Genomic DNA, 17,710 nt, shown 5'->3' with positions numbered 1-17,710 from the left:
GATGTCCCAGAAGCCCCAGCTATGTAGCCGGAGGCCTGAGCCCCCAGCTCTGCTCACCGCGTTACAGGCGCCAGCTCGCTCCACCCGGGACAGGGCCTGCAGGTCCGTGTCGAACACGTTCATCTTCTCCACCAGGCAAGTCAGAGCTGTCTCCGTGGCCTCTCCCACCTTCTCGTACACACCCTTGGCCTGGCAAGGACCCAGGGGATAGGGAGTGAGGGGCAGGCAGCCTCCAGCCCGTGTCCCCAGCCTCACTCACTCCTTGCCCCTGAAGCTGCCTTTGCTGGAGTTCCGTGTAACTTCCTTTGCGCAGGCCTGTGAGCCCTTCCCAGCCTGGCCGCCCTGGGGTCGGGGTGGTATCTGACACTGACATTCAGCCCCCCACACTGGCACTGATCGCCACACACCCTCCCTGCCCTCCGTCTGCATCTCTGTCCACTTCCTGTCAGCCTCCTTCACCGGTTTCTGCTGTCGGGGCTTGCTCCCACCCTCCCACCTGCTCTCCCTGGGGCCCTTTGCTGAGCCCCAAGCCCAGATGTCCAGCTGCCTGCTGAACCTCGTTCCCTGGGGACCCCTCAGGCCACCTCTCCCACTCTCTGTATTTGCAACCAGGAGCCACCCTGGCCTCCTCCTTCTCTTTCACCTAACCAGTCACCAAGTCCCAGGACTTTTGGCTCCTACATGTCTCTGACCCATGCCGTCTCCCCTCTCCCCGAGGCTCCAGCCAGGGCTCAGCCCGCATCTCTCTGGCCCGAATGACCACACAGGCCTCCCTGGCTTCGGTCCTCTACTGTCTGTCTGTCCTCCACACGGAAGCCTCGGTGATCTTCTGTAAATGCACATCTGACCATGTCACTCTCCTGCTCAAAACTCTTTGGTGGTGCTCTACTGCCCTCAGCTTGGCCTCGGACTGGGTCTGACCAAGGACCTCCCTTTGGGCAGACGCCTGCTGCATACCCCATTCCACTGCCCCAGCCACGTGAACGGCAGTCAACACCTAAGTCGCAGGAGGCTTTAACTGAATGTGGGCCTTTTGTGGGCTGTGTCTTCTGCTTTAAACATTTTCTTAGTCCTGTTCCCCAAATCTCTTCCCCCCACAGGTTTCCCCAGCCCTTCAGCCCCTTCCATGGCAGTCCCCCACAGACCAAGAGCCCCAGCGGGAGGGTTCTGATCTGTCTAACGAAAGAGAGGGGCGGCAGAGAGGGGTGTGCAGTGGTAACCGTGCTTCCTGGGTGTGGCACTTCCAGGGGGCAAGGGCTGCCAACCCTGGGAGCTTTGAGGCTGGGGAAAGGGTCTATCCTGGTTGCCTGGATACTAGGGAGGTCATGAAAGGGGGTGGGGCCCACCTCGTTGTAGTCCAGCGCCGAGTCGTTGCACAGGGCGCAGATGGTCGCCAGCTCCACCAGCCCGTCGAACTGGCCGCAGCGCACAGGCTGATCCCCCTGCCGCCTGCGGAGCCGGGACGGTCACCAGGAGGACCTCGGCCCCGCCCCCGGAGGGGCTCCGCCTCCTGGCCCCGCCCTGGGAGAGGCTCCGCCTCCTGACCCGCCCCCAGGGGCCTCCCATGGACACCTCGGCGCCGCCACGCGTGGCCCCGCCCCCAGGCCGCCCGCCCGCGCGTCCCCTGGTCCCGCACTCACACTTCGCCCTCGGGGGTATACGTGGTACCCGAGATGGTGAACTCGTGCAAAAGGCAGGAGCCCGCATCGGCCTCGGCTACCACGAACATCTGGGGAGCGCAGGGGCGTGCTTAGGCGGGCGGGGTCGCCTCCCTCCTCCCTGGGCGGCCAGTTTGAATAAAGCCCGACCCCAGGGTGGGGTCCTGCAGGCCCCCTGCCCGACCGAGAGCCAAACCGGCCTGGCCGTCCGTCCCCACCAGGAGGGAAATAGAACGCAGGGTCCAGGCTGAGGCAGGGACATGTGTCCCGCTCCGGTTTGTCCAAATGTCCTGGACTTCTGTGGGATTTATGGCAGATTCTTCAATGCTCTGGGGGCAGCTGCCAGCTTGAGGGAGCCCTGAGCTAGGCAGAAAGCCTGGGTCCTTGCCCATATCACTGTGCGACCTCTGGCCAAGTAGCTGAGCCTCAGTTTCTCCACTAGTAACACGGGAACCGCCCCCTCCTTTGCCTTCAAGGAAATGAGTTCGTGGCCTTCAAGGAAGGAAACCCACACGCTGCTCGGAGGCACAGACCCCTCTAGCCCAGAGATGTCCCCAGAGAGTGAGCCCCTGCCACACGGCCTGCTGGGTCACTCAGCCCCAACCTGTGCACCTCAGGAACAGGGGGCTCACCTGGCCCAGGGTGCCTATTTCTTTGTCTGTTCAGCCAGCTCTGCTGGGGAGACAGTTCCTGCTTCCTGGACATGGCGGCCTCGCTGCACATTCTCAAGCAAAGGGCCAGCCCAGCGCCCAGTAGATGCATAATAAGTGTCCCTTCCTTCCCGCTCTCCTCCCTACTCCTGGGGGTAGTCACCCAGCAAGCACAGCCCAGCATCCAGGACGTAAGTCCTCTACAACTTCCTCACACTGCACTTTAAAACTCTTTATTATTAGCTGGGCGCGGTGGCTCACGCCTGTAATCCCAGAACTTTGGGAGGCCGAGGCGGGTGGATCACGAGGTCAAGCTTGATTGAGACCATCCTGGCTAACATGGTGAAACCCCATCTCTACTAAAACTACAAAAATGAGCTGGGTGTGGTGGCATTCGTCTATAGTCCCAGCTACTCGGGAGGCTGAGGCAGGAGAATCGCTTGAACCTGGGAGGCAGAGGTTGCAGTGAGCCGAGATCGCGCCACTGCACTCCAGCCTGGCCACAGAGTGAGACTCCATCTCAAAAAAAAAAAAAAAAATCTTTATTAGGGCCGGGCACGATGGCTCAGGGCTGTAATCCCTGCACTTTGGGAGGCCGAGGCAGGTGGATCACTTGAGGTCAGGAGTTATAGGCCAGCCTGGCCAACATGGCAAAACCCCATCTCTACTAAAATACAAAAATTAGCTGGGTGTGGTGGTGCATGCCTGTCTGTAGTCCCAGCTACTTGGGAGGCTGGGGCAGGAGAATTGGTTGAACCTGGGAGGCAGAGGTTGCAGTGAGCTCAGATCATGCCACTGCACTCCAGCCTAGACAACAAACAGAATGAGACTCCGCCTCAAAAAAAAAAAAAAATCGCTATTAGTCAAGAAACACTCTGTTTAAATAAAATCCTACGAGGGCTTTTAGCAGGACAGTAAAGCTCGATAGTACCCCTCCCCTAAAGCAGCCTTTGATGGGCTCCTAGAAGGCCTTAGGGTCTCAGAATACAGAGCCTGGGTTTCCAAGCCCAGTGGGCAGATGTGGAAGCAGGGGTGACAGAGAGGCACTGGGGACCTGGGAAGGGTGGGGAACCCATAGCCTTCACCATCTCCCCACCCACCCACCTGCTGGGTCAGGAGGAGCCTTCTGCCCCGTGGGCCTGCTGAAGCCTCAGCCAGAATCCCTTGGCCATGTGGGCAGCGAGCCCAGGATGTGGCATCAAGTGCAGGGAATGAATAATTCCTGCCCTGGCCCTTCCCAGGTTACCAGAGCTGGCTTATCTGGTGACAGGTGTTGACTGCACAGAGTCATGATGGAGCAGGATGGAACCCCGATCCAGGCCCAGCTTGGATCCTATGCCAAGGCTGAACTTGAGCCTCTCCTATGTCCTTTACGTTTACCTTGCAGGGCTCACACAGCCAGGCTTCCAATGAGGAGACTGAGGTTAACAGACTGTCAGCAACCTGGCCAGGGCCCCACAGTGACACACAGGCCTCAGTGACATGTGGCTACCCGGGCATGATTTGCTATAGCCTCCCTGTCATCTCGTGAAAACCTGGACCTTCTCTGGGCCAAGGGACAGCTCACAGATTCTCTCCTCCATCCCTCACTGAAAAGGAGGTGGGGGAGAGACCCAGAGAGGGAGCCCAGCCTGCTCTGCAACGCACAGCAACTACCAAGCTGGCCGTCACTCACCCGGCAGACAGACATCTGATTGGTGGTGAGCGTGCCCGTCTTGTCGGAGCAGATGACTGAGGTGCAGCCCAGGGTCTCCACGGATGGCAGGCTTCGCACGATGGCGTTCTTGCGTGCCATGCGCCGCGTGCCCAGTGCCAGGCATGTAGTGATGACAGCAGGGAGGCCCTCGGGGATGGCCGCCACAGCCAGGGCCACGGCGATCTTGAAGTAGTAGACAGCGCCGCGCAGCCAGGAGCCACCATGGGCCGGGTCAGCGAAGTGGCCGATGTTGATGACCCACACGGCCACGCAGATCACAGAGATGGCGTGGGACAGCTGCCGTCCAAACTCATCTAGCTTGCGCTGCAGCGGCGTCCGCTCGGGCTCCACTGCCGCCATCTGGCTCCGGATCTTGCCCAGCTCTGTGTGCAGGCCGGTAGCCACGGCCACACCCACTGCTTTGCCCGATGCGATATTGGTGCCCTGGCCAAGGGAGGGACAAGGAAAAAGCTGCTCAGCAGCCAACCAGGGGCCCAGGACCCCTGACTCCTTCAGGCCGGAATAAGGCACTTATCCTTCTACCTGGCTTTCCTTTTCTCCATGTTGCTAGTGCTTCCAGACTCCCGTAGCTATGTATGCACTGGGTCCCTGCTGCCTTCCCATGACAGTGTCAGCTCTAGGAAGGCAGGGTTTGGGTTCATCGCCGTATCCCCAGTGCCTAGCACAGGGGCCGGGCACAGAGGAGGCACGGGGGCTGATACTGATGACATAATCGACCAGCGCAGCACAAGCATCAACCCCACAAAATGTGATTCGTAAACAATCACTATAGCCACACAGGAGCACAGCCGACTATGAACCCAGTAAACAGTCCATTAATATTTACTGAAAAATCCAGAAGACCTGAGCCTCAGCTCATCCATTTCCAAGGCTCCAGTAAAATCCCCAATTCCTAGCATAAGGGACAGCCAGCCTTGTGGCTTGGTGTCTTCTTCTGTAAAGTGGTCCAATAGAGGCCCAAGATAGTTTTTCTGAGGAGGCTAAGAACTCGGTGCCCCTTCAAATGCATATGCTGTTGAGGCTGGCGAGAAGGCAGGCCCCAGCCTCTCTTCTGTCTTAAGCAATGCAGCTCCAGCCCCCAACATGCAGGGCCCAGCCAGACAACCTTCCTCCAAAGCTTCTTTTTATTATTACTTTAGAAAATTGTTTTGTTTAATTTTGAATTTTAGTAGAAATGAGGTCCCACTATGTTGCTCAGGCTGGTCTCAAACTCCTGAGCTCAAGTGATCCTCCTGCCTTGGCCTCCCAAAGTGCTAGGATTATAGGCATGAGCTACCATGCCCGGCCCCTCCAAAGCTTCTTAGTGACAGCTGCTGATACTGGAGCAACGGCTCTCAGAGCTTCCCTCCCCACCCCAAGGCATCCTGTCCAAGGCTTCTATGCAGCTAGGTAGGCCCCTCTCAAGAAGAGTTCTGGGCCGTGTGTGGTGGCTCACACCTGTAATCCCAGCACTTTGGGAGGCCAAGGCGGGCGGATCACCTGAGGTCAGGAGTTTGGGACCAGCCTCGCCAACATGGTGAAACCCCGTCTCTATTAAAATACTAAAATTAGCTGGGCATGATGGCGTGGACTTGTAATCCCAGCTGCTCGGGAGGCTGAGGCAGGAGAATTGCTTGAACCCGGGAGGCGGAGGTTGCAGTGAGCCAAGATTGTGCCACTGCACTCCAGCCTGGGTGACAGAGCGAGACTCCGTCTCAAACAAAAAAAAAGGAGTTCTGGGTGACTTTCACTTTCTTCATCCCTCTTCCCTTCCAGGAAGTTTTCTATCCCCTGATAACTTGGTGGCCTGGGCCATTGTCTGACTGGCCTGACCCTTCCTTGTGCCCCCAGACGTTCCTTGCTGGCCTCATGCTATTGCTGGGCAGCTGTGAGTATCACTTGCTAACTTTCTCTGAGGCCGCAGAGGCAGGTCTCTCCCGCCAAAGCTGAACCCATCACTCTCCCTGAGAAAAGCCAAGTAGACCGGGCATCATGCCTTGTGGGTCAGTTTTCCTATCGGAGAATGGACTGTGCCCACCATCCTCCACCACTTTGGCAGACCTCCTTCCTCTAGAGCATTTCTATTGAGTGATTATAGGGAGGCTCTGCCCTTCTCCAGGGGAAGGCAGGGTCTCCCAGCAGAAATCCAGGATGTCTGAGTTCGTCCCAACTCTGCCACTCATTGGCTGTGTGACCTTGGGTAACTTACCTAATCTCTCTGTGCTTGTTTCTTTCCTTGCTGGAAAATATAGATAACAAGCATAACAAGAGTACTTATTTCAAAGATTTGGTGTAAGGATTAAATAAACTAGTATTTGTAAAGGGCTTAGAACAGTGCCAGGCACACAGTCCCCAGTAAACACAAGCTATTATTATTATTACTATAAATTTACATGTATTGTCAAGAATTGATGAGGTTCTTCCCCGTAGGACTTTAGCTGATTAGCCTTAATGTTGGGCTGGCTGCAGTGGCTCACGCCTATAATCCTAGCACTTTGGGAGGCCAAGGTGGGCAGATCACTTGAGGTCAGGAGTTTGAGACCAGCCTGGTGAACATGGTGAAACCCTGTTGCTACTAAAAATATAAAAATTAGCCGGGTGTGGTGGCAGGTGCCTGTAGTCCCAGCTACTTGGGAAGCTGAGGCACAAGAGTAGCTTGAACATGGGGGGCGGGGGTTGCAGTGACCTGAGATCATACCACTGCATTCCAGCATGGGCAACAGGGCCAGAAAAAATAATTAATAATTTTTTTTTTTTTTTGAGACAGAGTTTTGCTGTTGTCACCCAGGCTGGAGTGCAGTGGCACTATCTTGGCTCACTGCAACCTCCGCCTCCCGGGTTCAAGCGACTCTCCTGCCTCAGCCTCCCAAGTTGCAGGGATTACAGGCACACCCCACCACCCTCAGCTAATTTTTTGTATTTTTAGTAGAGACGGGGTTTCACCATATTGGCCAGGCTGGTCTCGAACTCCTGACCTCAGGAGATCCGGCCACCTCAGCCTCCTAAAGTGCTGGGATTACAGGCGTGATCATCATCTTGTTATTTTTATCATTGTCTGGGCAAAGGCCCCAGACATTTGAGGGACTTACAGAAAACAGCATGTTCTTCTTGTCCTGGTTCACAGCTCTGGGGTCTGGGATGGCCTCTGTGTGCTTGGTCACGGACACAGATTCACCTGCTCATGGAATCAGAGATGAGAAGCCCCACATGAAGACATGCCCATCCCGTGGTCCCGGCCCACTAGGTCCCGGCCTCCCAGGGGGCCTCACCCGTCAGGATGGACTGGTCCACTCGCAGCGTGGTGGACTTGATCTCGATGAGTCGGAGGTCAGCAGGCACTTTGTCCCCCACTGTGCGGGGAGAATGGCTTGGCTGAGGGTGGCTTTGGGCACCACCGGCTGGGAAAAGCCAGAAGGGTTCCCAGGACCCAAGGCTGGGGCTGGGCGTCGGGTGCCTGAGCTGTGATCGCTCTGGTAGACCCCTGCTCCTCTGGCCCACAGTCTCATCTGTCCAACAGGGTTTTGGCCAAAGGGCTTTGGAAGGATCCGACGGCCACCCCCTCTGTATATACAGCCGGAATGACGGAGGCACAGAGAGGGATGGGGCTCCCAGGCCCACATAATAAAAGGAGGAGGCCTCTACAGGAGGCCGAGACAGGAGGATCGCTTGAACCCGGGAGGCGGGAGGTTGCAGTGAGCCGAGATTGGTCCACTGCACTCCAGTCTGGGCAACAGGGCAGGACTCCGTCTCAGAAAAAAAAAAAATGAGTAAAAATAAATAAATAAAATAAAAGGAGGAGGCCCCTGGCATACCCGCCACTTCTACAATGTCCCCTGGGACGATGTCCCGGGCACGGATCCTCTGCACGCCCTTGCGGTCCAAGCGGATCACCTTGCCCATCTCAGGCTCATACTCCTTCAGGGCCTCGATGGCACTCTCGGCGTTGCGTTCCTGCAGAACAGAGGGCAGGCAGGCCGTCTGTCCCAGCTGCCCCCAGCAGGCCAGCCCCTTGGAGTGACTCCCCTGAGGCCTGGGATGGAGCTGGATGCAGAAGAGCCTGCAGGACGCCAGCACCAGGTGGAGGGCACTCCTAGTGGCTGGGAGACCCCCAGCCCGGTCCCACCCCCCAATGCCTCCCACCTGCCACACGCCCACAATGGCATTGGCCACGAGGATCAGCATGATGACCAGGGGCTCCACGAAGGCGGTCGTGGTCTCCTCGCCCTCCTCGAACCAGGCCAGGACCTGCAGGATCACAGCTGGTGAGCCCAGGCCCTGCTGCGGGCCGAGATCTGCTCTCCTTTTCCTTGGCACCCCGGATCTCCTGCTTGCTTCCCTGCTTTGGGGAGATAGCACTGGGGAGCTCTTGGCTTTGAGAGGGCCACTCCTCCGAGAAGGCTTTGACATAAGATGCCGTCCCCACGGAAGTGACCACCCCACCCAGGCCAACCTTCAAGGCTGTGGGGCCGTTGGATGGCTGCCCACCGAGGCCTTGCTGTCTGCCTGGAGCAGAGCATCTCAGTGTGGTCCCCAGACCAGCAGCAGCAGCGGCTGGGAACCTGTAAGAAATGTTGATCTTGGGGTCCCTCCCAGACCTCCTGAGTCATAAATTCTGGGGTGGGGCCCAGTCATCTGTGTGTCAGCAAGCCTATGGATTCTTGTGAGACAGTCTTGCTCTGCTGCCCAGGCTGGAGTGCAGTGGCTCGATCTTGGCTCACTGCAACCTTTGCCTCCCCGGTTCAAGCAATTCTTGTGCCTCAGCCTCCCGGGTAGATGGGATTACAGGCGTGCACCACCACGCCTGGCTAATTTTTTGTATTTTAGTAGAGACGGGGTTTCACCGTGTTGCCCAGGCTGAACTCCTGAGCTCAGGCGATCCACCCGCCTCGGCCTCCCAAAGTGCTAGGATTACAGGCATGAGCCACCATACCCAGCCAAGCCCAGGTGATTCTGATGCACGTATCCAAAGCCCATTGGCCAGGGAGCATCACTGGGAATGGAGGAAGAGCAAGGAGAAGCAGCAGCCAAGAGGAGGCTGCAAGAGGTTCAGATCCCAAAGTCCATGTGGGGGGCACTGGGATCCATGGAAGGGGCTCTGGCAGCAGCACTCAGGCAGGGGCAATGTGCCCCTCAGGGGCATTTGGCAATGTCCGAAGACATTTTAAATTTTTTTGAGACAGGGTCTTGCTTTGTTGCCCAGGCTGGAATGCAGTGGTGTGATCACCGCTCACTGCACCTCCAGCCTCCTGGGCCCAAGCAATTCTTCTGCCTCAGCCTCCAGAGTGGCTGGGACTATAGGCCTGCACCACCACACCCGGCTAATGTTTTTGTATTTTTTGTAGAGACAGGGTCTCCCTGTGTTGCCCAGGCTGGTCTCAAACTCCTGGGCTCAAGTGATTTTACTGCCTCGGCCTCCCACAGTGCTGGGATTTCAATCATGAGATGTCAGGCCCAGCTGTCTAAAGACATTTTTGATGGTCACCCCTGGGAGGTGCTACTGGCATCTGGTGGGTAGAGTCCAGGGATGCTGCTGAACATCCTACAGTGGAAAGCCCCCACGCCCACCCCAACAGAGAATGATCTGATCTAAACTATCAGTAGTGCTGAGGTAGAGAAACCCTAGGCTACAGCGGGGCGGGGTGGGGGGCAGATGTGAGTTGGGGACCTCGCTGAGAGCTAGAGGATAAGATGGATTGGAGGGGTCGGGTGGGAGCCGGGGGCCCAGTGTAGGGGCCATGAGGGTTCAGGCAAGGGAAGCTGAAGTCTGAGCAGGGCAGGGCCGGGGAAGGCCAGGACGAAGGCCCAGGGTGTGGAGGGCAGGCCTAGGCTCCAGGACCTGGGAGCACTGCCCAGCCTGGCTCTCCCTCCAGGGCTCCCCACTACCGCGGGATGGCAGGCAGGGCCCTACTTACAAAGGAGACAAGGGCAGCCAGCAGCAGGATGCGCACCAGGAGGTCCTCAAACTGTTCCAGCACCAGCTCCCACAGGGACTTCCCTGGGAACGGGGGTCATGCGTGAGGCTGGGCCCCCACCACTGACCCTGCCCACTCAGAGCTGGGATGGCCCCGGAGACCTCCCGGCCCATTCTCTCCCTGCACTCGGAAGGAGGAGAACCGAGGTCTGCGAGGCTCAGGTGGGTGATCCTGGGGAGCTCAGCAAGGCCTCACTCAGCGGGGAGAAGGGAGTCATGACCTGACGGAGAATGACCCAGGGACGCTGCCTGCGGCCTAGAGGTCCATCCCGGTGCCAGCCTCACCTTCCTCACTCGGGAGCTCTGCAGGATCCAGGCAGCCACGGGAGCCATGAGGAGACAGGAGAGGAGTGGGTCACGTGGGGGCCTCGGGGGAGTCTGGCAGCGACTCCCCACCATGCCCGCCCAGACCCCCTCCACAGACTGGATGTATCCCCAGGGCTGAGGCCACAGGATGAATGGTTTGAGCCCAGATGCTTCCACCCCTCTACCCTCCCCCAGATCAGACTGAGGAAGATCTAGGGTGACTTGGCTCATCTTAGGATGAGTACGGAGCCAAGAGGGTCCTTCCAGCCCCTCCAGTCCAGCCCCTCCCTGCCCCATTTCACAGAAGGGAAACTGAGGCCTAGAAAAAGAGACACTGCCCCCACCCAGGTCACGGGGAGAGTGGGCTGTTCTCACGGCTCCCTGCATAGCCCTTCCTTAGATGGCCGCATAGTCCTGCTGAGTCTCTCCCGCCCCCACAGCAAGGCAGCCCCTCCCTCAAATGGAGAACACCAGCTCAGGCGCCTTCCGCTCACCCGGTCTCTCACATCCCTGCTCCCCTGGGACCAGCTGGACAAGGTCTGCAGCTGGGCCGGCCTGCTGAGCCCCACTGCACAGCAGGGCTCCCCCTGGACAGGACCCCAGCAGCCAGCACCCCGCAGTGAGGATCCCTCCCACGGTGCAGTCCCTCCCCCCCAGGCCCTGCACTCCATGGAGCTCAGTGAAGACCCCCCAGCCCCGCCCCCCATACCCAGTCGCCCCCCACACAACTGGTGAAGAACATTGCTTCCACGCTCTAACAGCACCCGCCTCACTTGAGGTGCTGATTTTTTTTTTTTTTAAGTGAGTCTCGCTCTGTCGCCCAGGCCAGAGTGCAGTGGCGCGATCTTGCCTCACTGCAACCTCCACCTCCCGGGTTCAAGCGATTCTCCCACCTTAGCCTCCCGAGTAGCTGGGATTACAGGCACGTGGCACCACGCCCGGCTGATTTTTGTATTTTTAGTAGAAGCGGGGTTTCACTATGTTGGCCAGGGTGGTCTCAAACTCCTGACCTTGTGATCTGCCCGCCTCGGCCTCCCAAAGTGCTGGGATTACAGGCGTGAGCCACCACCCAGGCCTAGGTGCTGATTTTTACCTCCAACATTTCCGGAAGCCCCTTTTGTATCAGGCAGAGCTGGGTGCCTCGGGTCCCTGAAGTCGTTGAATCATTCCTACAGCCTAAAGGGCAGGTGGCGGGGAGTTCCAGCCCTGCTTCACAGACCCGGGCACGGAGGTTCAGGGTGGAGGTGCGGCTTGGGCAAGGCCACACAGTGAGTGAGTGGGTCTGTGTGGGGATGAGAGGGGCGGGAGCCTGGCTCTGGAGGGTGGGCTTGGAGAAGCTCCCCCTTCCCAGGCCGCGGTCTGAGCCCTGCCTCCTCTTGTCCCTTGCCACTCAAAGGACAGTCTCTGGACATCTGTGGCATCTCCCCAAAGCTCGTTAGCCGTGCGGAATCTGAGGCCCCGGCCCTGGCTGGCTCTCTTCCACCTCCTCCTTCCTGACGCTGGAAACGGGTCCTTGCATCGGTCCACCTGTTTTTGGACTGCAGGCATTTTCTTCCTACGGGAGGCCCTCTCCCCGGACCACCTGTTTGGAAGCTTTGGGGTTTGCACCTGGCAGCTGAACCCTGGGGAGTATCAATCAGCCCACTGGACTGCAGGAATCCAGGAGGAAAATATATAGCCTAAAAATACACTTTCTAGCATTTTCTCCAAAGTCCTATTTTCGGCAGTGGCTGACATTTTCCGTGGAAAATGTAATCTCCAGTGTCCTGCGTCGAGATTAAAATCAAACAGACTTTTTCCTTCTGATCTATTTAGCTGAGGCGAACAGGAAAGGCGGGGGGAGGGCCAGGCCTGGTTTCTGGGCCAATTCTCCAATGGAGCAGTGTGCTTTAGAAGTCACCCCAGCCATGCCCCAGCCTCAAATCAGGACAGCGTTAACCTCATGGTGCACATGGGTGGGCTTGTGCCGGGCTCTACCCGGCAGATACCTGTAACCCTCATCTTTCTTTATTCTGGGCAAGGGCGAGGCCTGGGGTTGGGAAGCGTACCGTGGGGTACACGTGCCAGCTCCAGTCCTGGACTTCCCCACAAAGGTCCCCACGATGCCTCCTGCCTGCCTTGGCTGGTCTCTCAAGTTCTCCTTTCTCTTTTTTAATTTAATTGCATTTGTTTTTTTTTTTTTGAGATGGAGTCTTGCTCTGTCACCCAGGCTGGAGTGCAGTGGCATGATCTTGGCTCACTGCAACCTCCGCCTCCCAGGTTCAAGTGATTCTCCTGCCTCAGCCTCCCGGGTAGCTGGAATTACCAGTGCCTGCCACCACGCCCAGCTAATTTTTGTATTTTCAGTAGAGGCGGGGTTTCTCCATGTTGGCCAGGCTGGTCTCAACCCCTGACCTCAGGTGATCCACCCACCTCGGCCTCCCAAAGTGCTGGGATTTACAGGTGTGAGCCACCGCGCCCGGCTCAGTTCTCCTTTCTCTACCTGCCCACCTGGATCATCTCCCCTCTGCTCTGACCCACCCTGACCCAGGACCCACTCTGGTGCTCATTACATTGTTCCCCAAATATTTCTGGTTCTCCCCACCTTGTGGGCACATAGGAGGAGGGCACTTCCCGGCCCCCGTGTGAGTTTGGAGAAGAAGGATGTGTATTCGTGCCAGGTGGGAGCACTGACTTTTGGTGGGGGACTTTCTACGAGGTCACTGTCCAGTAGAATGTTCTGTGACAGCAGAAGTATCCTCCATCTGTGCTGGCCGGGACCGCAGCCACTAGCCACATGCAGCTGGTGAGCCCCTAGACTGTGACTAATTTCGCATTTTACTTTAATTTTTCATGCATTTAAATGTAAATAGCCAAGTGGCTGGAGCTCTTTGACACTGTCTTCTATAGCCGCCAGCAGCCTGTGAGATGGTGTCTGCTCCATCGACCTGGGTCACAGAGTGAGGAAGGCACAAAGCCCCCGGGGACCAGCCTGCTGCCAGCACTCAGCAGGGGTGAGAAATGAGCCTCTGGTCCTTTAAGCCACCGAGATTCGGAGGCGATTGCTGCAGTAACCAAGCTGAACCTGACTGATAGCCCCCTCCGCCCAGACCTGGCTTCCTCCGCAAAGCTCCCCTCTCACCCCACCCACCTGGGGAGGCCTGACCTGCCCCTGAGCACAGCTCTGGTCCTGCCCACACAGCCGGCTCCTTGTGGGGCCTTGAGCCTCATTTGGGAGGTGGGGTACCCACACCCACCTTGAAGGCCTGCTGTGATGATCATCATCATCATTACTATTAAGAGCCATATCTACCAAGCACCTGCCAAGCCATGCACCAGGTGCCTTACCACATTATCTCCAGAGAACTAATGGGAAGACGCTGGGGACCGAGCACGTGAGGTGCTTAGCAGAGGTCATAGCAGCAGCAGCTGATGGTGTGCGCCAGACACCCTGCTAACTCCTTGTGTGCCTTATCCTCATGATCCTCAAACAAGCTGGGAAAGATGATGCCATTGTTATGCCCATTTTACAGAGTACACAACAGAGAGGTTGAGTGACTAGTTCACGGTCACACAGCCGGGGAGGCAGGGAAGGGTTTTGAGCTCGGGCAGTCTGGTTCTCGACCCCCTGCTGTGGGCCTTCGGTGCTAACTCTTAGGCTGTCCTGCCTTCCCTCCTCCACTCTCTTTACCGCCCACCCAAGCTCATCTGAAAACCCTTGGTGTCCCATGTCCTGACTGTTGGGCTGGATGTCCTCATCCCGTCAGTCGTCGTGCCCCTCTGTAGAGAGCCCACAGCCCAAATCCTCCATCCAAAAGGCCCTGCTGGCCTCACTGATGGTGTTTTAGGGGCTTACGAGGCTCTGCCTGCTCAGGCCTGGTCTGCTTCTAAATGCAACCCTGAAGGACCCAATTCTCCCCTCACATAAATGAGCCTCAGGGTGATGGAGGGAGCCCAGGGCTGGGAGATCCCCCACCCCAGTCGTTCCTGGAAGATGCTGGCTCCTTCCTTGCTCCCTCCCAGGCTGCATGTTGGGGGCTGAGACAGTTCCCCTTGAAATGGCGGCCTTGGGCCTCTGGCAGTGCCAGATGTCCCATCTGTTAAATGAGAGAGTGCCCTGGCTCTGCCCATTCTCAGTGCCATCCGCTGGGCTGCAGGGGGCACAGACAGGACCAGGAGGTGCCGCTCCCTCTGAGAGCCACAGTGGGGCTGGCACTATTCTTATCTGAGCCTCTGCCACGGTGACCCCTGCGTGGCTCATGTTGCCAGACGGAGAGGGCCTGTGTTCACGGAGGCCCAGCGTGCAGGCCTGGGAGTCAGCCTGCAGTCCTGGGAAAAAAGGGAGGTTATCAGAGAAGCTTTGTGGCTTAGAGCAAGGAATCTGGTCCAGAGGGCTCAAGTTCAAATCCTGCTCTATCTCACGGTACTTCCTGGCCACAGGCCAGTTACCTAATCCCCTGTGTCTGTTTCTCTATCTGCAAAAAGAGGGTGATAAATGTAAGTACCTCACAAGGATGCCGGAAGATTGAATGGCATGCATAAGGCACTTGGAATGACGCTCCAGCCAGAATCACTGGCTAGAATATAAGCTCTAGGGCAGCAGGATTTTGTTGAGTGCAGCGTCTCCGGCACCCAGAGCAGCTCCTGGAGCACAGCAGGTGCTCAGTAAACATATGTGACAAATGACTGACCCTGCCTCTGTCCTGCTCTTAGAGCTTCAGTGGCTGTCCTTGGCCTACAGAATAAAGACCAACTTTAGCATGGGCTTCAGGGCCTTCCTGGATCTGCCCCCACCTGCCCTTCTAGGATCACGTCTGTATCCCGAATGTACATGTGTCCCTCTGTTAGCCAAGCCTCAGGATTGCCACCCCTGTTTTTTAGTTTATTTGTAATCGACAAATCATAATTGTATACAGTTATGGGGTCCAGTGTGATGTGTTGATAACCCCGTTTTGCAAAACCTTCTCCTCCTCATTCATATATATGTGTGTATATATATATATATATATATATATATATTTTTTTTTTTTTTTTTTTTTTTTTTTTTTTTTTTTCAGAGTCTCATTCTGTTGCCCAGGCTGGAGTGTAGTGGTGTGATCTCGGTTCACTGCAACCTCTGCCTCCTGGGTTCAAGCGATTCTCCTGCCTCAGCCTCCCGAGTAGCTGGGATTACAGGCGCCTGCCACCATGCCCGGCTAATTTTTTATTTTTATTTTTAGTAGAGATGAGGTTTCACCATGTTGGCCAGGCTGGTTTCAAACTCCTGACCTCAAGTGATCCACCCACCTCGGCCTCCCAAGGTGCGGAGATGCCAAGGTGCTAGCCACCGTGCCCGGCCTTCGTCCTCCAACGTTTTGCTTGTGCCATTCCTTCTGTGCACAGCAGCATCCCATCTCCTCATCTAAACCCCTTTCCAGGAAGCCTCCTCTGAAAGCCCCTCCCCTACCTCATCGCTGTGCCCTTCTCTGACCAGTCGTCAGTATTGGGGTCTCCCCACCACACTGGAACACTTCCAGGGCGGGGTGGGGCTGAGTCATCCCTGTGTTTATGCTGAGTCCTTACAGTCATTGTTTACTCACTTGCTCCGTGGTGCAGGCCAGGGCCCTGAGCCCACAGTCCAGAGCCAGGGAGAAGGGGGGTAAGTGATGCCCCTGGGCTGCCCCCAGGCTCCACACCACCTGCTCCCCTCATCCCCCCTCTACTCCTTCCTTCATCGGAAACTGGTATTTCAGCTTCTAAATGTCAGTTCCAGCTGGGAGAGGCAAGCACTCACCCAGGTCTTCCTCAAAGGTAAATTTACAGAGCAATTAAATCGTCACTTGCAGAGTCAGGGAGAGGCCCTGGCTGGGCGAGGCCCGCCCAGCCCACCTGGCCCTGCCTGAGTCTCCGGGGTCCGCCTGGAGTGGACGCCTGACCTTGCTCTGCGGGGGCCACTGCGGGGCCTCGGAAGTAGCTCTCTGCTCTGCAGAGGGGCTGCAGCACCCCCGGCTTATCGGGAGCTGGAGATGAAGTGTTTGCCCAACATCTCCTCGCCCGACTGTGCTGTGGGAAGAAACAGGCCCTGCCTTAGGGTGCAAGAGGGTGAGGGGGCCCAGCTGGGCAGGCCTGATGCTGCTCCTGGGGGGCCTCGGCTGCCCAGCAGGGGCCAGTGGGAGTGAAAACTAGGGTGAAGCATGAAAGACGTTGAGCTTCCAAAGGGCTGCAGGCAAACCACACCCTCTCAGATCCCGCAAGGCCCTTAGGGCATCCCAGGGTCCCATCCCTGCTATCCCGAGGAGCAGCAGGTCCAGGGAGGGTCAAGTCTGCGCAACGCCACCCAGCAAGCAGGGCCACTCAGATGGCCCCTCTTCCTGACACACTCCGTTCCTCTTGGCCTGGTTTCCGTGGGCTACGCATATGGGTTGCCCGAGTTTCAGCGCCAACTAGGGCCTGGAACTTATTTGAGGGCAGCAAATAAGGCCAGAGCCAAGACGCCGCTGGCGGGAGTCTAAATCTGGACCACTCATCCCACCTGGCAGCCCTGGGGCCAAGGCGCTCACTGCACATGGGCCGCGTGTGGCCTGGGAAGGCAGGCTTCTGCCCGGCCTGCCAGCTCCCTTGAACAGAGACCACCCCAGGAGACCTCCTGGGATCTGCCTGACTCCCAGGTCACTGGGGTCGTCTCCAGGGACTTTAGCTACAGGCAGGACGCGCCCAACACAGCCAGGTCTCTTGCCTTGGCTCCAGTCCAGCAGAGGAGATGGGCAGCCCATTTGGTGGCTCCTTAACATATGAAAAGACACCCAATGTGACTTTAAACAGAAAGATGCCAAGCAAACCTACGAGAGGACTTTTCCAGCAGACTGGCACAGATCAAACCGTCTGATCTCACCCTGCACTGGCGAGGCAGCGGAGAAGGAGCCGCCCAGTCGGCACAACTGCACAGAGAAGTTTAGTGACAGCTGACGACGCTGAAAATATACACCCACTTAGACCCCACAGTTCCACCCCCAGGAATGCGTCCTTCAGTGATATTCACAAGTGCGTGACATGATGTGGCAACAAGGATACTCTTTGCAATACTGCGTGTCATAGCAGAGGCTGCCAACAACACAAGCGTCCACCAGAAGTCAGAGAAAAGCCACACGCTGAAATCCCACGCAGCCACTAGGAAGCCCCACCGTGCTCCTCCTGGCACGGGCTCCAAGAATGACTGTCAAGGTCAAAGCAGGGACAAAGGGCACTTCTCCTCCTCCTGCTTCCGTGTGGGAAAAGATCACAAGATCAGAGCTCCAGATGTGTATATGCACGGACTGTCTTGAGAAGAAGACACAAGAAACTGGGAGGACTGGGAATGGGTGGCTGGGGACAGGGTCGGAGAATTTGCTGTGTACCTTTTGTACCCCTTGAATGTTGCACTGTGCACATTTTTATTCGAAAAATAAAAAAGATGTAAAAGTGAAAGCCCCCC

General features: G+C 57.1%; 1 protein-coding gene across 10 annotated transcripts in view; it reads right to left on the bottom strand.

Annotated features, from left to right (window-relative positions):
• Window positions 1-17,710, bottom strand: part of ATP2A3 (ATPase sarcoplasmic/endoplasmic reticulum Ca2+ transporting 3) — a 38,358-nt gene that overhangs the window by 17,427 nt on the left and 3,221 nt on the right. For 8 of the 10 annotated variants that reach the window (XM_063629642.1, XM_063629643.1, XM_055257895.2 and 5 more), the window contains exons 2-11: window positions 10,261-10,278; window positions 9,917-9,999; window positions 8,145-8,249; window positions 7,817-7,955; window positions 7,274-7,354; window positions 7,094-7,179; window positions 3,984-4,448; window positions 1,641-1,729; window positions 1,347-1,449; window positions 58-189 (exon numbers count right to left, since the gene is read on the bottom strand). In XM_063629642.1, coding sequence (XP_063485712.1) covers window positions 58-189; window positions 1,347-1,449; window positions 1,641-1,729; window positions 3,984-4,448; window positions 7,094-7,179; window positions 7,274-7,354; window positions 7,817-7,955; window positions 8,145-8,249; window positions 9,917-9,999; window positions 10,261-10,278 — 1,301 coding nt within the window. The remainder of the gene's footprint in view (window positions 1-57; window positions 190-1,346; window positions 1,450-1,640; window positions 1,730-3,983; window positions 4,449-7,093; window positions 7,180-7,273; window positions 7,355-7,816; window positions 7,956-8,144; window positions 8,250-9,916; window positions 10,000-10,260; window positions 10,279-17,710) is intronic. The other 2 variants (XM_063629645.1, XM_063629646.1) reach the window with 1 other exon arrangement.

The sequence above is a fragment of the Symphalangus syndactylus genome, chromosome 20 (genome assembly GCF_028878055.3).
Source record: "Symphalangus syndactylus isolate Jambi chromosome 20, NHGRI_mSymSyn1-v2.1_pri, whole genome shotgun sequence".
NCBI classification, from domain to species: domain Eukaryota; kingdom Metazoa; phylum Chordata; class Mammalia; order Primates; family Hylobatidae; genus Symphalangus; species Symphalangus syndactylus.
This window is presented reverse-complemented; position numbering and strand designations above follow the sequence as displayed.